General features: G+C 42.0%; 1 protein-coding gene across 4 annotated transcripts in view; it reads right to left on the bottom strand.

The window, feature by feature from the left end:
- Positions 1-19,331, bottom strand: part of dennd2b (DENN domain containing 2B) — a 53,318-nt gene that overhangs the window by 10,530 nt on the left and 23,457 nt on the right. For all 4 annotated transcript variants that reach the window (XM_034217944.1, XM_034217948.1, XM_034217938.1 and 1 more), the window contains 10 exons: positions 15,296-15,417; positions 14,297-14,512; positions 13,837-13,933; positions 13,622-13,666; positions 10,264-10,448; positions 7,636-7,745; positions 5,228-5,297; positions 3,294-3,371; positions 1,957-2,097; positions 1,659-1,807 (listed from right to left, as the gene is read on the bottom strand). In XM_034217944.1, the coding sequence (XP_034073835.1) occupies positions 1,659-1,807; positions 1,957-2,097; positions 3,294-3,371; positions 5,228-5,297; positions 7,636-7,745; positions 10,264-10,448; positions 13,622-13,666; positions 13,837-13,933; positions 14,297-14,512; positions 15,296-15,417 (1,213 nt within the window). The remainder of the gene's footprint in view (positions 1-1,658; positions 1,808-1,956; positions 2,098-3,293; positions 3,372-5,227; positions 5,298-7,635; positions 7,746-10,263; positions 10,449-13,621; positions 13,667-13,836; positions 13,934-14,296; positions 14,513-15,295; positions 15,418-19,331) is intronic.

The raw sequence follows: 19,331 nt of genomic DNA on the forward strand, positions 1-19,331 counted from the left end.
GAAAAACATGGCTTTTCCTCTCACTTCCTGCTTGCATTGGATATACATTTCAAGGCTAAAAAACATACATCATGTTCAGCTGGCAAGGTATTTTGGGAACGGATTATGTACCAGAGCCCCAGAGGGAGCAGCCCTTTTATCATAGAAGTAATGAATGCTGCAGAGAGGCCCCGTCACTGTTTTTAAAAGAAACCATAACACAGGAGCTCTGCATGTATGCATGCATGCAGGCCTGCACATTCAAACCCACCCACACACGGTTTGAGCAGTATAGACAGCAAGTATGCGGCAACAATATTTGTCTTAATCTGAAGTTTTACTTTAAGGCTATTTTAACCTTTGTTAAGTTGACAGTTTTATTCATTTGAATAATATCTCAAAATGACAATGCAAACATGCTGATGGTCAGCGAGTCCAATGTTTATCATGTTCATCATCTTAGTGAACCATGTGAGTATGCTAACATTAGCTAATGTTTTATAAGATGACATGTGGACCTGATGATAGTGCTAGATTAAAAGTTATTGTCTGGAGAGTGCCACTGTGACTGTGACAATATATCCTATATTTGTTACCTCATGGTGAAGAAGAGAGGAGTCAAGGGATCACTAAAGCCAGTAGGGTTCATCGTCTGGAGATCATGAATTCATGCTCTTTGTTTCCAATTGAAAAGTTTCCTAATGCAGTAAGAGAGATACTCTATAATTGTCTCTCATAGTTCACATATATTGCATTGTATGATAAATGAAAGATAACACAAAATCACTGATTTGCCGTATAGTTATACCATCACTGTCTTAGGCAATATATCAAGATAATATTGAGTTACCCCCTGATTCCCACCCTTGATGTTATCACCTCTGGTAATGAGCAATTTAGACCGATTCTCTCGAGGGGCACAGAGAGTGCCGTAGCTCATACGTAGGGAGTGAACGTGGCATCATAATTCAAACGGTGACAGTCCATCCACAGATCACAGAGGGCAGAGTCGCACACACAGGAAGTGCATTCCTTCTCCTCACAGTCACTGCCCCCACTGATGTTTGTTTAAACTGGGCTTTGATACATGGAGAGATTACTTCTCCACTCCAATCTCCTCCACCCTCGCCTCCAATACTCCAAAAAGTACCCTTCTCTTCTCTGGAATAAGAGGACAGACTGGGACACCAAGTCCTCAGGGACTCTTCGCATCTTATCAGCCACACCCTCTTCTCCTCTGGCAGTGACTCAGTGGTGTGACCCAATTTACTCTAAAACTGGCAGCTGAATGACTGACCTGTATCGGATACACAGGAATATAATATAATCAAACATGTTGACATATGGTGTATCCTTTAAGCCCCTACTGACAAACCCACAGTGTAATGTCTCTGTTGTGTGTCTGTGTGTGTAGATCGATTGATGCATTTGTGTCATCATCAGCAAGGATCAGTCTTAATGGCCACAAGCTGGCAGTCTGTTCAAATGTTTTTGGAAAATATAAAAATGTCTGCAAACAGGAGTGGTTTGTATTCGTTATATACAGTATATTCTCAAACAAAGCAATAGTCACAGACCAATTGATTCAGAAGGAAGTAAATGACATTGCTTTACGTTTTTTTGAGGATGTCTGAGAGTAGATATTCTCACTGAAGAGGAAGACCAACTCGGAGCCTTACCTGAGTTTATCAGCCACAAAGATGACTCGTCTCTCCAGCAGCAGCGAGGCGAAGACTCGTATCACCTGGCGCACACTGAGACAACTGAACAGACTGTCAAAGTCCACATGCTCCAGCCTGGAGTCAGTAGGCCGCCTCAGCTCGATGACCTTAAGTGACCACGTTAAATATAGGAAATATTGGTCACAATATGACAGTCTGGAAATGATCTGGACTGTCCGCTAGCAGAATGTATCTGGAACTGTATCTGGAAATTATTTGCACTACGGAATTAAGTAGTGAAAGTAGCAGCTCTGACCTCATTTCCTGCACCAGGCAGAAAGGTCTTCACTTTGATAATCTTCCCTGGTGCAGGGAAGGGCGACTCCATCAGACTCCTCATGAAGGGGTAGACCAGGGCGGCTGAGACGCCTCGCCGCCGCTCCACCTCGTCCAGGATCTGAACAAGGAAGCACAGTTTCCATAACATATTTCAACCAGTTTCAACAACACACAAAGTTTCTGGCAAACTGTTAAGTCGAAATGTACCAAGGCTTTTATCCAGGTCGAATTAATAGCCAAGCAAAAATAAGAAAAGATGCAGAGTCATCAAGATTATTGACCAAGGCAGCACATGATGGAAACATATTGTTATGTGTTTGAGTAGCAATTGTTTGGAACTCTGTATTAATTTTCTTTTTCGATAAATTGCACACAAAAGAAATTCCATGCCAGTGAGATTGGAAATGTCCACCCAGTTTGCTGTATCAGTCCAAGCTTCCCGCTGTCTGGAAAGTTGATTAGAGAACTGCTTGTTTTCAAGGTCATATGATATCACCTCTCTCGTCCTTTCCATCTCTCTATCTCTCACACACAACTCCCTCGGAAATCTAATACTGGCCTCCTTTCCCATTTAACATGAAAGCACTTAGATTCCTTTCATTTCCGTCTCAGGTTTGCAGCTGCACTGATCTCAAAGTGGAGACATTTGAGATGATCTCTTACACTCTTGCATCTGTGAATGCCCTAAAACATCACATGACACTAATACGTTGCTAACATCTACAAGGCACAGTCATTCTGCTTTAACTCAAATACCTAAAACATAATTCAGATGTATTATGTTTTGCCAAGCTTTTGCATAGCCTTTATTTACTTCCTAGTTCTTGCTATTAAACAAAGAAAACAAAGCATAGTTTCAACTACTTTTAGTTTTAAGTAAAATCCAAATGCACTTACTACTTTACTTTAAATGGACTTACTCACTTTAAATTCATTAGTATTAAAATAAGGCTGGAAAAGTCAAACAGAGTGACAGCTCTGCTCTGTGTTAGCACCACTGAGTAAGAAGTAAAGGAAACAATTACTCAACGAAGGGGCATTCAGCAAAAAGCCTGCTGCAAGTCATTAATTTCATCTGTGAGACTGATAACCACAGCTACAATACCACACACAACCAGCATACTGTACTGCGTGTGTGTGTGTGTGTGTGTGTGTGTGTGTGTGTGTGTGTGTGTGTGTGTGTGTGTGTGTGTGTGTGTGTGTGTGTGTGTGTGTGTGTGTGTGTGTGTGTGTGTGTGTGTGTGTGTGTGTGTGTGTGTGTGTGTGTGTGTGTGTGTGTGTGTGTGTGTGTGTGTGTGTTAAGGCTTGACTCACCGTGGAGAACAAGGCAAAGCAGCCCAGCCTGCTGATGACACAGTAGACCTCTGGAAGTCGAGGTCCTTTCCCAGTCGGCTGTAAGGCAACAGAGACACTGATATTAAAGGATTTGATGAAGACACACATGTACAGTCATTCTCAAAAATAGTAGACAAGCAATGTAGCATTGGACTGCTACAAAGTTGTGGGACTGAAGAGACAGTTTAAAGTCTCTTTTAAAGGTTACTTCTCAAGCTTTAGAAGGCTCCTTCAGAGCCATAGAAGACATTATACATTTATTTTCCAGCCTGAATTAAGTGTTTGTGTCATGAGTTAACTGAACTTAAAGGTAACAGTGCTTAAATACATGTGTTTGTATTAAATGGGTGGAACTACATATATTAAAATAAATACAGACCATGATAATACAATCATGACCTGAAGTCCATGATAGTATCAAATGTAGATACAGGTAAGTTGTTTAAATAGTGAAGCTGAAGTCTTTAAATCTAAGCGGTGATCTGAGGTGAAAGTCTTTTATGTGGATCCCAACTTCCTAAACACAGGTGGTTTATCTGCTCATGCTGATCATATCTACCTTCCTCTGTACACTCATAGACCCTTATGTGCTTCCAGAGCACAGACACTCAAACACACAGAAACAAGCTCTCAAGAACCAGCAATCCACTTGTCCATATTAGGTATACAATTTTCTCCTCTTGTTTCTCCTCCGCTTTTCCAAATGGATGATTAAATCAACTATGTGGAGCTTGATTCAAGTCCTCAGGAATGCTAAGTTACTGCCAACGGCTGGTCGCACAGCCGGGAGGAAGCACAGTTACTGGAGGAGAGCAGCTCACCTCTTCCTCTACCTTCATTAAAGTCTGCTTCTATCAAGACAAAAACTCGGGTCAAGAGAGACGAAGGAGTTTGAAAACACTTACACGATACTGCTATGTTTTAGTGTAATTTTACTTCATGTATCACTGTATACTTGTTGTCATAGTGGATGTGACTATACATGGCTACACTCATCAAAAAAGTCTTTGTATGCAAGATAAGAAAAGCTTGTCTTATGTGTGTAAGTCAATGAAAGGGTAAAGGGTGAGGCTGGCGATCAATTGGCTGATTTCTCTGGCGAGAATGGATCGATGGCACTATTTTATATTTGTTTCTCTTTCTAATGTATAACTTTCTAACTTCACTGCTGGTGAAAACTAATAAAATGTTATCTTTTAAGAAGAAAAACATATGATACATCAAAGAATTCACAAACGTCTGGCTTTAATCCAGCACATACACATACACAGCGGTAAAGACACTCCCCGTAAACTACTGAAACATACAAACTCTCGTATTGTAAACTACTCAGAAATACCAAACTGTAAACAAAATCACCACCACATTCACAGAATCCCACAGTTATGCTCTACCCGCAGGCTAAATAGAAAGCTCAACCGAATAACATCAAAGCGCTCTCCGGACTCATTATGAGGAGGAAACGTCCACAATGACAAAGTTTGAGTTTTTCATGGGTTGTCTTTGTCTCGACTTCCCTGAGAAACTCTCATTAAATTAAATTAGTCAATCGTAATGTTTTTATCACAAGTTCTTATATTTCTAAGTACTTCAACACTACTCAAAATGTACCCAGCGACTGTAATTTTTATATTTTATTTCTAAGATACAGATGTAATAATATAAATTATTAAATGCACATGTCATAACATATTTTACATTTAACCAATTATATCATGGGCGCAATTTTTTATTTATTTTTTTGCTTTAAATGTTCTGTTTCCTGCTGCCCCAGTGGATTGTCATGTAACACATCAATGGCCCCAAAGGAAAAGCTTGTCACATGTTCTCACAAAAAAAGATTTGTCACTACACACAGGGCTCAGCAGGGTGTGAACAGGGAGCAGGGGAGGAGGAGGTGAAATGTGGCTTACCAGAAGGCGTCTGCAGTACCCGAACCTCCTGCTGCCGTCCTCTCCCGTCAACATGAAGGAGAAGGTCTCACTGTAGCAAAAACACATGTACACACATGAGAGTAGATGCAAAGACACATACTGTAACCAGGTAGACAATTGCACGCCAGATGCCACTGAGCTGCATTTAAAGGTCCCCTATTATACTGTTTTTCATCAATATATTCCAGGTCTCAGATATATACAAAACATGTCTCTGAAGAGTTTGGCTTGAAATACCAAACAGATCATGCATTGTAGCATCCCATAATCCCCTCTGTTTCAGCCCTGTTTCAAAAGTGCTGATTCTCTGTCTGTTACTTTAGATCAGGGGTGCCCAACCGGTCGATCGCGGGGAGATTCCTAGTCGATCGCGAGATGTGTCTAAAAATAGAACAACAATATTCTGTTTTATCGTTAATGTCCTATAACATAATCTTCCTGTGCCAGAATAATGCACTTGAACGCATCAAAGCTTTGTGATTGGCCGGCGTCATCCCATGTGTCGGGGCGTGGCTGGTGGGCAGTGCACTAGTTCGCTAACGTTGTCCGTGTCAACAAGAGTGACAGTCCGCACACACACAAGACCGCAATTATGGCAGAAGCAAAACATATATAATTTTAACTCCGAGTGGGAGGATGATTATTTTTGTATCTATTCCAATTCAAAGTCCATCTGTCTCATCTGCAATGCGAGCGTGGCTTTATCGAAGAAGAGTAATTTAGGAGCGGCATTTCAAAACAGTGCACAAACGCTACGAGACGGAATTCCCTCCTAATTCTGCCCTACGCTCCCAAAAGGTGAGGGGCCTGAAAGGACAGCTAAATGCACAGCAGTCAATTTCCACCAGGCCCAACAACAAGAGCAAGGCTGCTACCATAGCATCTTATCGTTTCAGTCACGTTCTTGCTTAACACATGAAGTCTTTCAAAGACGGCGAAGTTGTGAAAGAAGCATTCCTGGAGGCTGCCAACGCGCTTTTGGGGGACAGTAAAAAAAACGGTAGCATTTCAACAGGTTTTTGATATAATAAAAACTCAGGTTAGATACGTTAGATAAGTTTGAGTTTGTTTGAACTTATTCATTATAATTATTGTACAAAATGGTATAAGAATACAAACTTAAATTGATTATAGTCTATTATCAATTCAGGTTAAGAAACTAGTGTTGCTTGCATCCTATTTTAAAGGCATTTCTTTTTATACTCTACTAAAATGCAATAAAAAAAAGGGTTTGATTCTATTAATTTTGTCTTTTGTATTGCACTGTTGCAGCAGATTCCTGTGTGTCTTCAGATCTGATTAGTAAGCCTAATTTATACTTTTGTAGCAACACTATTTTTATATAATGGAAAAGAAAGGGTTCAGAGTCTTTTCTTTGTTCCTGTGTCATATGTGGCAGCACTGTTCAATGTTTCTTGAAAACATTACCCACTGCAGTATGTGACGTGTGAATAAACTCCAACTCTGTATCAACAACACTGTTGTGTTACTTCAGTTAAATACTTGTATGTGTGTAGATTAGAAAGAGGTAAGATAAAGGATCTGCAGTATTTTATGAAGTATTAATCGTACAAAGGTCAGTTTTATACAAGTAGAAGTGTGTATTTACCTGGTAGTAGGCTGTCAGTAATGGCTACGCCTCTATTTGGACTGGTAGATCTCGGCAGACTGGCAACTTTAAAAGTAGCTCTCGGTTCAAAAAAGGTTGGGCACCCCTGCTTTAGATGAAAATAAGGAGCCACTCCCCACGCCCCTCTGAGATATATTTGGTTAAAAAAAACACAATGGTGCTCTAGGAGGAGATTCAGGTGATAAGGTGGGTGGGGGTTACCTTGGTTGGTGATTGGCTAATGGTTACACAAGCCAAAAAATCGTTATGACATCATAAAGTGGCCTAAATCTGATCAGTTCATTTTCAGACAGGTTTTTATATAAATGGATCAGGACAAAAAGTTTCCTGAAACGTTCAGAATCTCTTTACACAGAGGGGACAAATGTATAAGTGTATAAAAGAGGATTTTGCATAATAGGTGACCTTTAAGGGATACATTGGGAGTTTTTCCAGGGGTCTAAAAAGGGAAGGAAATAATGGATATTTTGTCTTTTGTGGCTTTGATTTTTACCATCCTTTTTTTGTCTTTTTGCCTTTATTGGTAGTATTAAAGATGGACCTAGAGTAAATGAGGCTGTGGTATAATCTCAGCCTTAGTACATGTGAGGCCAACTCTACCAGATGAGCTACTAGGATCACCTTTATGTATTAAATCAGTCCCTCACAAGACCACAAACTTTATGGAAGTGCAATTCTACATCGCTAGAATACTGCTTTCCTGGACCACTTAGTGAAAAATAATTTGACCCTGAATTAGGAAGACTTTCATCCATACCTTGAGTACTCAGTCACAGGACTCCAGTCTTTTGCATCTGGGAAACAAAACTGAGGAATGGCTTTGAGTCTCTGTTCGGCCTCCCTCATCTGCTTGGTGGGTCGCTCTAGCTGTGAGTGGAGAGGAGAGGAGAGGAGAGGAGAGGAGAGGAGAGGAGAGGAGAGGAGAGGAGAGGAGAGGAGAGGAGAGGAGAGGAGAGGAGAGGAGAGGAGAGGAGAGGAGAGGAGAGGAGAGGAGAGGAGAGGAGAGATAATTAAGCTCATTCTCCTTCAGATAACTGTCCTCCTTTTTTAAGATTGCCTTGGATGCCAGCGTGACCAATAACTGACCAGACTAACATTTCTTCCTTACAAGGTTAAACCTTTGCCCCCTCAGTCCTCACTTACAACAACAACAAAGTGAGTGTTTCCCTGTCAGACAGAGATTAACTTCTCCCAAGGGGTACTTCTACTGAACCAAATCTTAAATAACTTGACAAAATATATTTGAATAACTAAAAACACTTCCCGGCCACAGAAATGGATCCAGGTTATTTTTATCCGTCAGGCTCCCAAGACTCTTCAGGCTCATTGCAATAAATCTTAGCCGCCTGTGCAGCCTTAACTTGTCAACTACCTGCAAATAACGTCTGAAAAGTTAAAATATAAATATATTTTTACTTTTTCACTTTCACCAAAACAATGACATCACTGTCATACCTCTCAGCAATCACAGTTCTAAAGTCATCCATGCTCAAAGTGGGAACACTTTGTAAAGCCTACAGTACATAATCAACTCTTGTTCCAACACGTTATTTCTAGATGACACTTTATCTGTGGCATTAACATAAACATCTTTCAGACTGTCAAATATGAATTAAGTGGATTAAAATTGGGTTGTGAAAATCAAAACAGCTCATCTTGTTTCATCTCCACTTATTCCGTGCCGTCGACCATGACATCCTACTCCACCGTCTTCACACTACAATTGGACTCTCTGACTCTGCCTTAAACTGGTTCACCTTCTATCTCACCAGGAGGACTGAGCACGTCACCTTGGGAGCGGCTAAATCAAGAACTCACTCTGTGACTTGCGGTGTCCCCCAAGGATCAGTCCTTGGCCCCACCATTTTCAACATATACATATTGGTCGTGTCATCAGCCGGCATGGAATATCTTTCCATTGCTATGCTGATGACACACCCAAACCCAACCCCCTCTGCACCTCTGCCATCATCCACAATAACCACATGCCTGGAGGAGATAAAGGTGTGGATGAAGCACAACTTCCTCCAGCTAAACAGCTCCAAGACTGAAGCCATTCTTATTGGCACTCCACATCAGGTCCGTTCATCCGCCATCACCAGCATCACCTTCTCCGGTCAGAACATTCCACTCTCACCAACGGTTACCAATCTGGGAGTTAAAATGGATCCTCACCTGACCTTTGAGGCCCACATCAAGCAAATATGCAAGACCTCTTTCTACCACCTGAGAAATATTGCGAAACTCCGCCCCACACTCAGTCTGCCAGATGCTGAAAAGCTTGTCCACGCCTTTGTCTCCTCCAGGCTGGACTACTGTAACGCACTTCTCATTGGGATTCCTAGCAAGAACATCCAGAAGCTGCAATACATCCAAAACACAGCTGCTAGGATCCTGATGAGAGTGCGGAAGTACGAACACATCACACCCATCCTCAAATCACTGCACTGGCTCCCGGTCTCACTCAGGATTGACTACAAAATCACCCTCTTCACTCATCAGTGCATATATGGAAATGCTCCCTCCTACATCAAGGAATTGCTCACCCCACAAACCTCCAGGAGGAACCTACGTTCAGTAAAGGCAAACCTCCTCATCCCACCAAGGACAAAACTGAAGACCATGGGAGACCGAGCCTTCTGCTCCGCTGCTCCGAGACTGTGGAATGCCCTCCCAAACCAGCTGAGGACACCACAGACTGTGGAGGCTTTCAAAAAAGGCCTAAAAACGCATCTTTTTAGAATAGCCTTTAACTAGATTTTTAAATCCCCCACATTATGCCATGCCGGCATGAATGTCACAGCTCTTATTATGTTGTTTTAATTGTTTTTTAAATTGTTTTTTATTGTTTTTGTTGTTTTGTTTCACCCTTTTTAATTTTGTAGCACTTTGAGTTTTGTTTACGCAAATGAAAGGTGCGCTTATAAATAAAATATATTATTATTATTATTATTATTATTATTATTATTATTCAGACAATATATTCTGTCAAACTGTCCAGAGAGTTTAGAACGTTTCGTGCTGTGCTGCTGAAATGTTAGAGTTTGAACTCTGTTATCCACATGCATAACTTTATCTATTTTTAAATATTATTCTTTTTATTATGTTTTTTACGATTACATTTAGAGCTTTGGAGCTGACCACTTCCAGACCATGCCCTAGATTGTTATGCTAATAAACATTGTTTTTGTAACCTTCCTCAGTCTCAAGAACAGACTAACAGCTGTCTACATCGTTAGATAATGATAAAAACGTGGCTCCAACCCATTGTAAGCTTTGGATAACACTAGTGCAATGACAATGACATCTAGTATTTTTGGGCTCAAACATACCTCTGAAGCATTTTAAGGGATGGATTTTGTTATTATGACTAACAGGCTCTTACCTTGGGGAACTGGTAGGTGACCTCTGGCGAGTAGGAGTTTTTGCTGGGTTTCTTTTTTAGTGAAACAACCACAAAGTACTCAAAGAGTTCTCTCTCCTGCCACTCAATGAGCTGCAGCTCCAGTGTTCGGTAGCTGGGGGCCCGTCGCAGGATGGACTGCAGTTTCAACAACCTCTGTGTGTGAGCTGAGGAGGGAAGCAGACAATGATACATATATAAATACAATACGATATACATTATTGTTTCTCTGAAAGGATTTTGTTCTGGACTCTGAGGTCTGGAGATATTTACATGTTCACACATCCTTACACATACACACCAACTGACAATGGCAAATTACTGCACAAATGTCAAGGCCAGAAATATGACTCAATCTCAACTAGTTTCACAAGTTACAGTTCAATATATGAATTTAGGGTTCATATGATAATAACCATCAGCAGTCATGAATTTAAGGCCCCGTCCACACGGACACGAAACGGGTTGTATCTGCTACAGTTCTCTATCGTATGGATCAGGGGTGCCCACACTTTTTTGGCTGGTGAGCTACTTTTGAAATGACCAGCTCACCGAGGTCTACCAACCAAAAATAAAATCCCAAATTGCAAGGGGCTGAATAACACGTTTTATTTATACATGGAATAACTACAATAGGGCTGCGACAAACGACTAATTTGATAATCGATTAATCTATCGATTAATGAAACGATTAATCGACTATTCGGACTATTACTGTATGCCTTGCACAATTTCTCAAACGCTCTTATTTAGCCATCAACTTTTAGATTTAGCTTGAGGTTGTTTTAGGCATGTGGAAACTAACAATGAAGACAATAAAGATGAATACTTGATTCAAAAATACATATATTATTAAATTAACTTAAATTGTTTACAAAACTAACATTGCTTTTTATTTAAATAAATAAATAATATTTCACATCAAAAGAAACAACAGTGTTTTAACAAATCGTATTAGATAATCTGATGACAGAACTGTAAACAGAATAGCTGAAACTTTAACAAACTAAATAACTCTGTTACCTCTAATCAGTAACCCATGTTTGTATAATGTAGTTAACTCCGTGTAGCTGCCAGCATACATAACACCTGACATGGAAACGTTACTCGTGGATGGGGCTACAGAGCTACTAGAAAGACAGTCGAACCCGGTGCATTCCTCCGTCTGGATGTGGTGCACTTTTGCTAAATGTTTAGACAAATTGCTCGAGTTACCGCCCTTACATGCTAAACACTCTTGGCAACGAGCATTGTCCACCTCAAGACGGGTAACATTTAACCACACCTTGGAGCGCTTCTCTCCGCCATCCCCGCTGTGTGTTGCTGCATGTAGCAGCTGCGTGTGTGTAAACTGCCCCGCCCCCCTCGCACACAGACGGGGGAGAGAGAGCTCTCGTCTCGATTGGAAAGATCAAAAATACACCGACCATAGACGCATTTGTTTGTCTTTTTGCATGTTAGAAACGAGTTGGCGACACTAAGACTGCGAGATAATGTTTGTGAAGCAATAATACATGACCTTTCTCTTTCTCAACTCGCTACTCGGAGGGAAGTCGCTGCCATATGCCTTGTGAACACTCCGATAATGCCTCTCCACGTTACCTTTCTTTGGCAGAGCGACGCTTGCTTTACAAATAAGGCAAATAACCTTTGAATGTGACATCACAAAAAAATATTCTTCCTCCCATTCTGGGTGGAAGTGGTATGTCTTTAGCTTCTTGCTCGGTCCCGCAATAATTTTGTTGTTTGTCTCTTTAACTTAATTTGAGTTTTCCCGGCACTTGACTGATTTTGTATCACTTTGTATTCTGGGTTAACAGACTGGAAAGCGATAGGTCGCTTTTTCTGTCAATCAAGTAAACTCCTGAATTAAGTGGCAGGGAGGCCAAGGGAGGAGGGATCAAAACTTTTTTTGTCTATTTTAACGGAGCTGGATTTTTTTTTTTTATGAATGACTCGCGATCTACCAGCTTTGCCCCCGCGGTCGACGTACTGGGTCCCTCTGGTATGGATGGTTCGTCCACACGAGGCCGTAACAGAACCGCGGAAACGGATCCCTCAAACGGTAACGGGTCTGCAGACTAAACGCTCTGGGGGGGGGCCTAACGGCTCGGTGTGTACGTCCTATACGATCATTTCATGATAACGATGAAGCCATAGCCCCGCCTCTCCCCACCTCTGCTGCTCACTGCTGTAGCATGGTCAGTAGCTACTGAAGAATAAACAGAAAGGCAACCAGGCAACCATGGCAACCATGTTCGGGGGGTCTTCTTCGCTGCTTTTGGTGTATTTTGTGGCGGAAGTACAGAGCCACTTACAGGCCCAGCGTATGTACTACAGCGTCTCCAGCGGGTCGAGCGTTCTCGTGTGGACGGACACGTTTCTTGAGCCGATACCGTGTGGACCAGGGGTGTCAAACTCAAATACACAGTGGGCCAAAATAAAAGAATCGGTACTAGTCGAGGGCCGGACTGGTTCAAGTTTTAAAGTATTAAAAGTATTAAACCTGGAACTAACAAAGCTTAAATTATTGCCAATAAAAACAACATTAAAAATTAAATAATCAGTTGCATTAATTTCTTATGGCTCTATCTGCAGCTTTTCCGGAGTCATTTCTTATGATTACATTTTTCCACAGGCCAACAACAGCCTCAAAAAAACAATTTCCCTCAAAGAAAAAACCAAACATGCCCTGTTGTTGCAAGAAAAAAGAGTGCAGAAGGAAACATTGAAACTCAGTTAGCTGCTCTGTGATGCTAGTTCAAGCCAGATACTTGGCATCTCATCTTGGGTGCAAGGTCATCAATGTTTGGGGTCAGGCTCTGAGCTGAGGAAATCCTCAGGATTGAGTGAAGGTGTGTGTGCAATATACCGGCGCGCCAGATCTAATAGTAATTACAAATTATCCTGCGGGCCGAAATTAAATCCACCAAGGGCCTGATTTGGCCCCCGGGCCTTGATTTTGACACATGTGGTGTGGACGGAAGACTTTTTTTATATAGAATTTGGTTAGTTTTCGTTTTCGTCGCCGTGTAGATGCAGCCTAAATGTTATAGGTATGGGTTTAATTCACTGTTACTAAAAGACCAAACATCACTAAATCTCTTCGGTATTCCTGTCATTGAATCCAGACATGTGATGAATGTGGTATGGTCTACTGATAATCCGTGCATATGGCAAATGTTTCAGTTACAATCCTGTGGTCTGTCTGCTCACACAGGGTCACTTGTTGAATACAAAACTGGGAAGCCGGTGCACAAAAACAGCTCCAAGGAAATGATCAGACCTGACAGCAGGGTAGCACCTCATCGTTGAATAAACGAATGCAGCGGTCACTCACCTTTGAACCTGTCATCAGAGTCACTCTCACTCTCACTGTTGTCATCTGCGGGCAAACATGAGACAGACAAGAAGATATTGTACGGGTCAGAGGGCAATTTCACAAACATGTGTTTATATCAAGAAAGAGACACAGCAAGAACTGTGGGTGGTGGAGACGCAAATATTTACTCACTTATCTGTCCAGTGGATAAAGGGAATAAAGAGACCTCTTACCTCTCAGAGATGCAGTCTCAACATTGGCCATTGACAGCTTCTTAAGCCTCTTCTTCCCACGTTTAGTGCAGTAAATGGAGTTGATCCTCTGGACAAGCTGTAAACAGAGGAAAGAGGACATTTTCTGTTGAGGGATCTGAAGTTTTGTTTCTTTTGATGAAATATAAAAGAAGTAGTGGGTGTTCACGGCCAAAATAAATACTATACTGTGCTTTAAGGTTAACTGAAAAACTTCAATGTGAGTTCTTGAGAAAAAAGTACCACACTAGAAACCAAAGTAATAATCCACATTGAGGCACTGTGATTTAAAAACCTCTTTTCCAAACTGGGGAATTACAAGTGATCCGGATCTGACTTACAGAAACCTGAGCTGGTCTGTGAAGCGGGAAAGGAAGAGATCACAGTCGGAGCTCTGCAAGGACTTAGTGAGGGTGTTTGTGTAGAATCTAGTGGTGTGTACCTTGGGGATCCTCCAGTGCCTGTGTGAGGCCAGGCTATCACTGGTGCTACAGAGGCTTTCATCCAGCAGGCCACAGGGCAGCGTAGATACACTCCGCTGGGGGAGAAGCAGCATTTCATCGTGGCTGTAGCGTTTGGATAACTGTGACATCCGGTTGCTCTTCCTGTCGCTCGGACCGGGGAGGCGAAGGGACTGACTGCTGGGTTTGGATGGCAGCTAGTGAGAGAGAAAAGAATACATAAGGGTTATTACATTTCATTCATTCATTTTTTATAAATGGTTATCCAACCTCATTTATGTTAGGATACATCGACCATTTAACCAGGGGAGCACAAGCACTGATTGGAAATGTAATGTATTTGTGCAACGTATCAAAATGTGGTTACAAAACAGGACACTTGCTGAAAAGCGGATACGTTTGACATTTAGCGGGCAGTAATGATAAAAGAAGGAGCAGCCACAGTGAGCTGTTAGATAAAGCGATGCAGGTAACAGGCTGCACACATACGACTCCTCAGCTCCTTCTTGTGTGGAAAACAAAAATAATCGGAGAAGACATGAAGGGAATAGGGGGCATGACTGACAATTATTGACTAACATCTTTATTTAAAAAATAAAAAAAGCAATGGTTTGGCTGCACTGTGTACAGATACAGAAGTTGTCATTTTGTTGTATTCCTGAGAAAGTCGCTGCTCAAGAAGTATTCGCTGCAGTATTAAAGTGACCTTGTTGCTACTACCAGTAACAATGGGGGTCTCCACTTTATATAGTGAGACAAATGCTTCTGTGTTTACGTGAGGTAGCCACATGTGAATTTCTATGGAGAATCAACAGGTCTAAACACACTAAACTGTTGCCTGTAGTGCCACAAATTAGTTGTGAGATTCTTTAAAGGATCACCTGAGGGGGTTCGTGTTAGCACAGTAAAAAAACATGTGTGTTATGTTCACTACAGGAAAACACATTAGTGCTGTTGATTCCCACAGGCTTATGACTTACCTGAGGTGGAGAGTTCAGCTTCCTGTCCATGGTGGTCCACGATCTGTTGCTCTCCAGCAGACAAGACTTCCGACCCAAACTCTTCCGTTTCAGGTCGACATCCTCATATGGGTTTTCCTTCTCTGTGGGCATGAAGCAAGTATTCAGTGTAGCTCAAATATCAACAGTGAAGCTAGCTCATAGACAGTGTTTTCAACAGAAGACAGATGAGGCTACAGGGTCAAAGAGGGTAAATGGAGAGGAGTAAAAGGTGTCGGGGGCACGAAAGAGCCTCCCCATGTCTAGTCTGAGAAGAGATGAGTCATGAAAGGTAAGTCAAGGGTCAGCCGGCCCTAGTGAACTCCCATTTCCAAACAGTTACTGTTGGCTCTGGGCCCCACAGGCCCCAGCGGGCCCAGCAGAAACTCCTGGACACAACACTGAGTGAGTCACTCTGCAGGCATGTAGAGTCCACTGTCTGCTGAGAGGAGGATCTGCCTCTTAGGCTCTTAACTTTAATGTTCAAATGATTACATTAACCTCAATTGAAATACATGTTTTTTCTTTCTTGTGAAATGTGAAAGTGTATCATTGTAAACTATCCTAAAAATGGAAAAGGAAAACATTTTCACATGCCATGTGATTCAAAACATAAAGTAAACAATAGAAATATGCAGAATAATGCAGATAAAGAAACACAGCTTTTACTTTGACTGAGGCCTCAATTATTAATTCATATTAAGGACTTTTTTTTAAACTCATCACTGACTGTACCACAAGAAATGATAATGAGTCCAGAAATTGCCAATGCACTTTAGATGTACTTCAGTGAATAAAGGAAAGAAAAAGGAAAGGAGCATTACAGAGCGCTGCACGGCTCTCACTGATGTCACCTGGCAGAGGGCCAACTTCAATAAAGAGAAAACACCACAGTCCATGTCTATTCGGACATGTGCTCTGAGAATAGCTCTTTGGCAGGGTCTGAAAAAGGTTGTGAGAAAGTGAAGAAACCACAGTGAAGAATAAAAACAGAGCCAGATGGCGTCGAAATGCATGAGGGGAACTTATGAAAGAAAGAACAGCAGTGTTATCTGTCAGCAGAAAGGAGAAAAAGAACAAAAAATATATATTTGGTATCTGCGTTCCTTCTTCCTGAGTATATAAAGGAAAAACCCGGTGAACTCAGCATCTCAAACAGCGAGTGTGTGTTTTAAAAAGCTTTACCTACAGACAGAGCTTTGTTCAGTTATCTATTTTTGGGTTAATTATTGAGCCTGTCTCAGGTAAATACACACACCCCTGCACACAGGCAAACAGTGTACACTACCAGGGATTTTCAGAGCGTTACGTTGAGTCCCAGAGTGAATTAGCGTACTGGAGTTATTTTCTGTGCATCATTAAAGCTGAGGAGCAGAAAAAGACGGCTTAGTGTGACCCCACGTTGTGCTGCAACTCCATTAAACTGAAACAATGCTGTAATGAGAGCCTGCTGAGAAAATGATATGTCTGCAGAGCTGCTTATGTACTGGAGGGTACTAATCTACTCCTCTGATTACAAACATCCAGATCTCTGTGAAACACCCCACAGACACACAGCATTACGCGGGGAGTGGACACACCTCGGCTGCACACTGTGATTGTACATTTCTGTGTACACAAAGGGCTCTCTGGGCAGGGCGAGGCACAGAACAAACTACACCAACAACGTCAGTATCAGTTTACCCCATAAAGTGGACACGCTACAGTATAGTGAAACCACTCGCCCATTCAGTGGTAAACAGAAATGTGCATGTGAAGAGAAAATAGGTTATAGTTTTGTAAAAACATTTGGCGGCAACACAAACCATAGAGTGTGGCTGTCTTTAGGAGAGTCTGATTGTGACCACACTGAGAAAGTAGGATAATGCACATGGCACATTTTACACCAAAAGTCTGAGGAATGCCCCAACCATTGCAGACTGGAAGCCTTGTTCTCAAGCTTTTTTAACTAAATGGTAATCGTTTTATTCTAGTTTTGTATTTTAGTGTTCTAACTTTTCTGTACAGCAACTTGAATCTATGTGCATGAAACACGCTTTATAAATGACATAAATTCCTTTTCTTACCAAAGAATAACAAAATAATTTAACAGGTGTGTATGTAATTGTCTAAGTGGAACTGTTACCTGAATCACTCAATACATGTACCGGACACTCTCCCACATTTATTCACAAGAGTAAGTCAGTGAGGAAACTACTGCAGTGAAGGATTTTTTAACAAGACCGCGACTCTGATACAGACAGCTGAATCATAGCACAGGGCAAGATTCATCAGACTGTAAACAAATCACTCATTGGCACTCCATGAATCAACTTCACTGGTGAAAAGCACTTAAAAGAGTCACCTTATGGCGCGTTTCCACTGCAGCGGGGTAGCCCCGTTTAAGCGTCCCTAAGCGTCCTCGCTCTGGCCTCGGGCTGCCTCACTGGCCGTCCGAGGCCGTGGCGCATTCCCATTACAGTTTAGGACCTGTGCTAGCAACGCAGTGTAGGCGGGGCGATCGGCTTTGTTTTTGTTCACATTTCGAGTTGTCCCGTCGAGCTCCCGCTGGATTTTATCATCCCCAATGAGATGAAGGAACGTCGTCACCTCCTCGGTCGACGGTGTGCTTTTCTTAGAAGTAGCCATTTTTGTAGCTCCTCCGTTTACAAAATGATGTGTATAAAAATGCTGCAAGCTTGCTTCTAGATATATATGCGACGCTAGGGATGAACTCGCGCGCAATCTTGTGACGATTCTCTCTGACCAATCAGCAGTCGAGAGTGTTGACGTCACTAGTTCAGCCCTGGCCCTGGTCTGAGGGAACCACGATTTTATGAGGCCGGAAAAAGAGGGAAAAAGTACCCGCTGGCCGGTACTAGGCTATATGGAAACGCCACCAAAAACCGGCCTGGCCGCTTGAGGACGGTTAAGGACGCTTAAACGGGGCTACCCGCTGCAGTGGAAACGCGCCATTATATCACAATCCATCATTCAATTGTAGCAACAATGTAGCATGGGTTACAAACCTCTTAAAAAGGTAAAATGTTTTGCCTCAAGTACAGGTGCCAGAAACCACAATGATCTGAGTGTATGTCCTACCGAGGCAGATGAGAAAGCCAAAATGTCTCTGGCAAAATGTGTGTGTGTGTGTGTGACATTTTTAAATATGGGCACAGAGGGACCAAAACATGGCTCATTTACTGCTGCGGCTGCTTCTCACATGGATCATCTGACTTGTAAAACACAGCGTAGTGCCAGTGGAAACTACTGCCGTCCCGCATTAGAGTCCAATTTAAAAGCTTTGTTTGAAATAGCTGGAGCAATTTCAAACTTCTTCAGGGGCAATGTCTTTGTCAGGAACAAACAGAGATTGGCAAAAGTCGCATCTCCAAACTCCACACTCACAGTGCTGAGGGAACAATGGGGGCTTTGTTGGGATTCACGTGAAAACCAGTCATGCACTGACGCTCTCTCTGAGACTGCTGCACATCCTCAGCTTTTAGGAAAAAAAGCTGACGAGACTGATCACTGATTTGAGAACAAAGCAGCTAATTGTAGAAATAACATAAAGTAATGTACTACCTGCATGTTAAACCCTTTATTTGGTCGCTGAGAAAGAGTGTGAAAACGTTTTACTGCATCTGAAATCCAAGCTTCGGCATGAGACTTTACTCACGCTGACACACATTTCCACCACATTAAGTATGCACTGGGGGAACTGGCAATTGGACTGGGCAGAAGGCCTGGGGTCATTTGTTAGTGGAAAGGAATTTGGCTCTTCAACAAGTCTAGCGTTTCACACACATTGTCTCATTTCAACCATTGCAGTCGATCCTCTGTACAGTGAGATACACTCGCTTGCAATGTTGCTGTGTCAGAGGATGAGGCGCTACAATCAAAGTTTAGTGTGAGTTTGCTCAACAAACAGACAACCTTTATAGTAAAATACAACCCATAAAACCAAATGTTGTGTTTTAATCTAATCTCTCAAGGCCCAGGCTGAGTGTCTACATGGGGCAGATGCAGGAAGAGGAGC

This window comes from Gymnodraco acuticeps, unplaced genomic scaffold (assembly GCF_902827175.1).
Source record: "Gymnodraco acuticeps unplaced genomic scaffold, fGymAcu1.1, whole genome shotgun sequence".
In the NCBI taxonomy this organism is placed as follows: Eukaryota; Metazoa; Chordata; class Actinopteri; order Perciformes; family Bathydraconidae; genus Gymnodraco; species Gymnodraco acuticeps.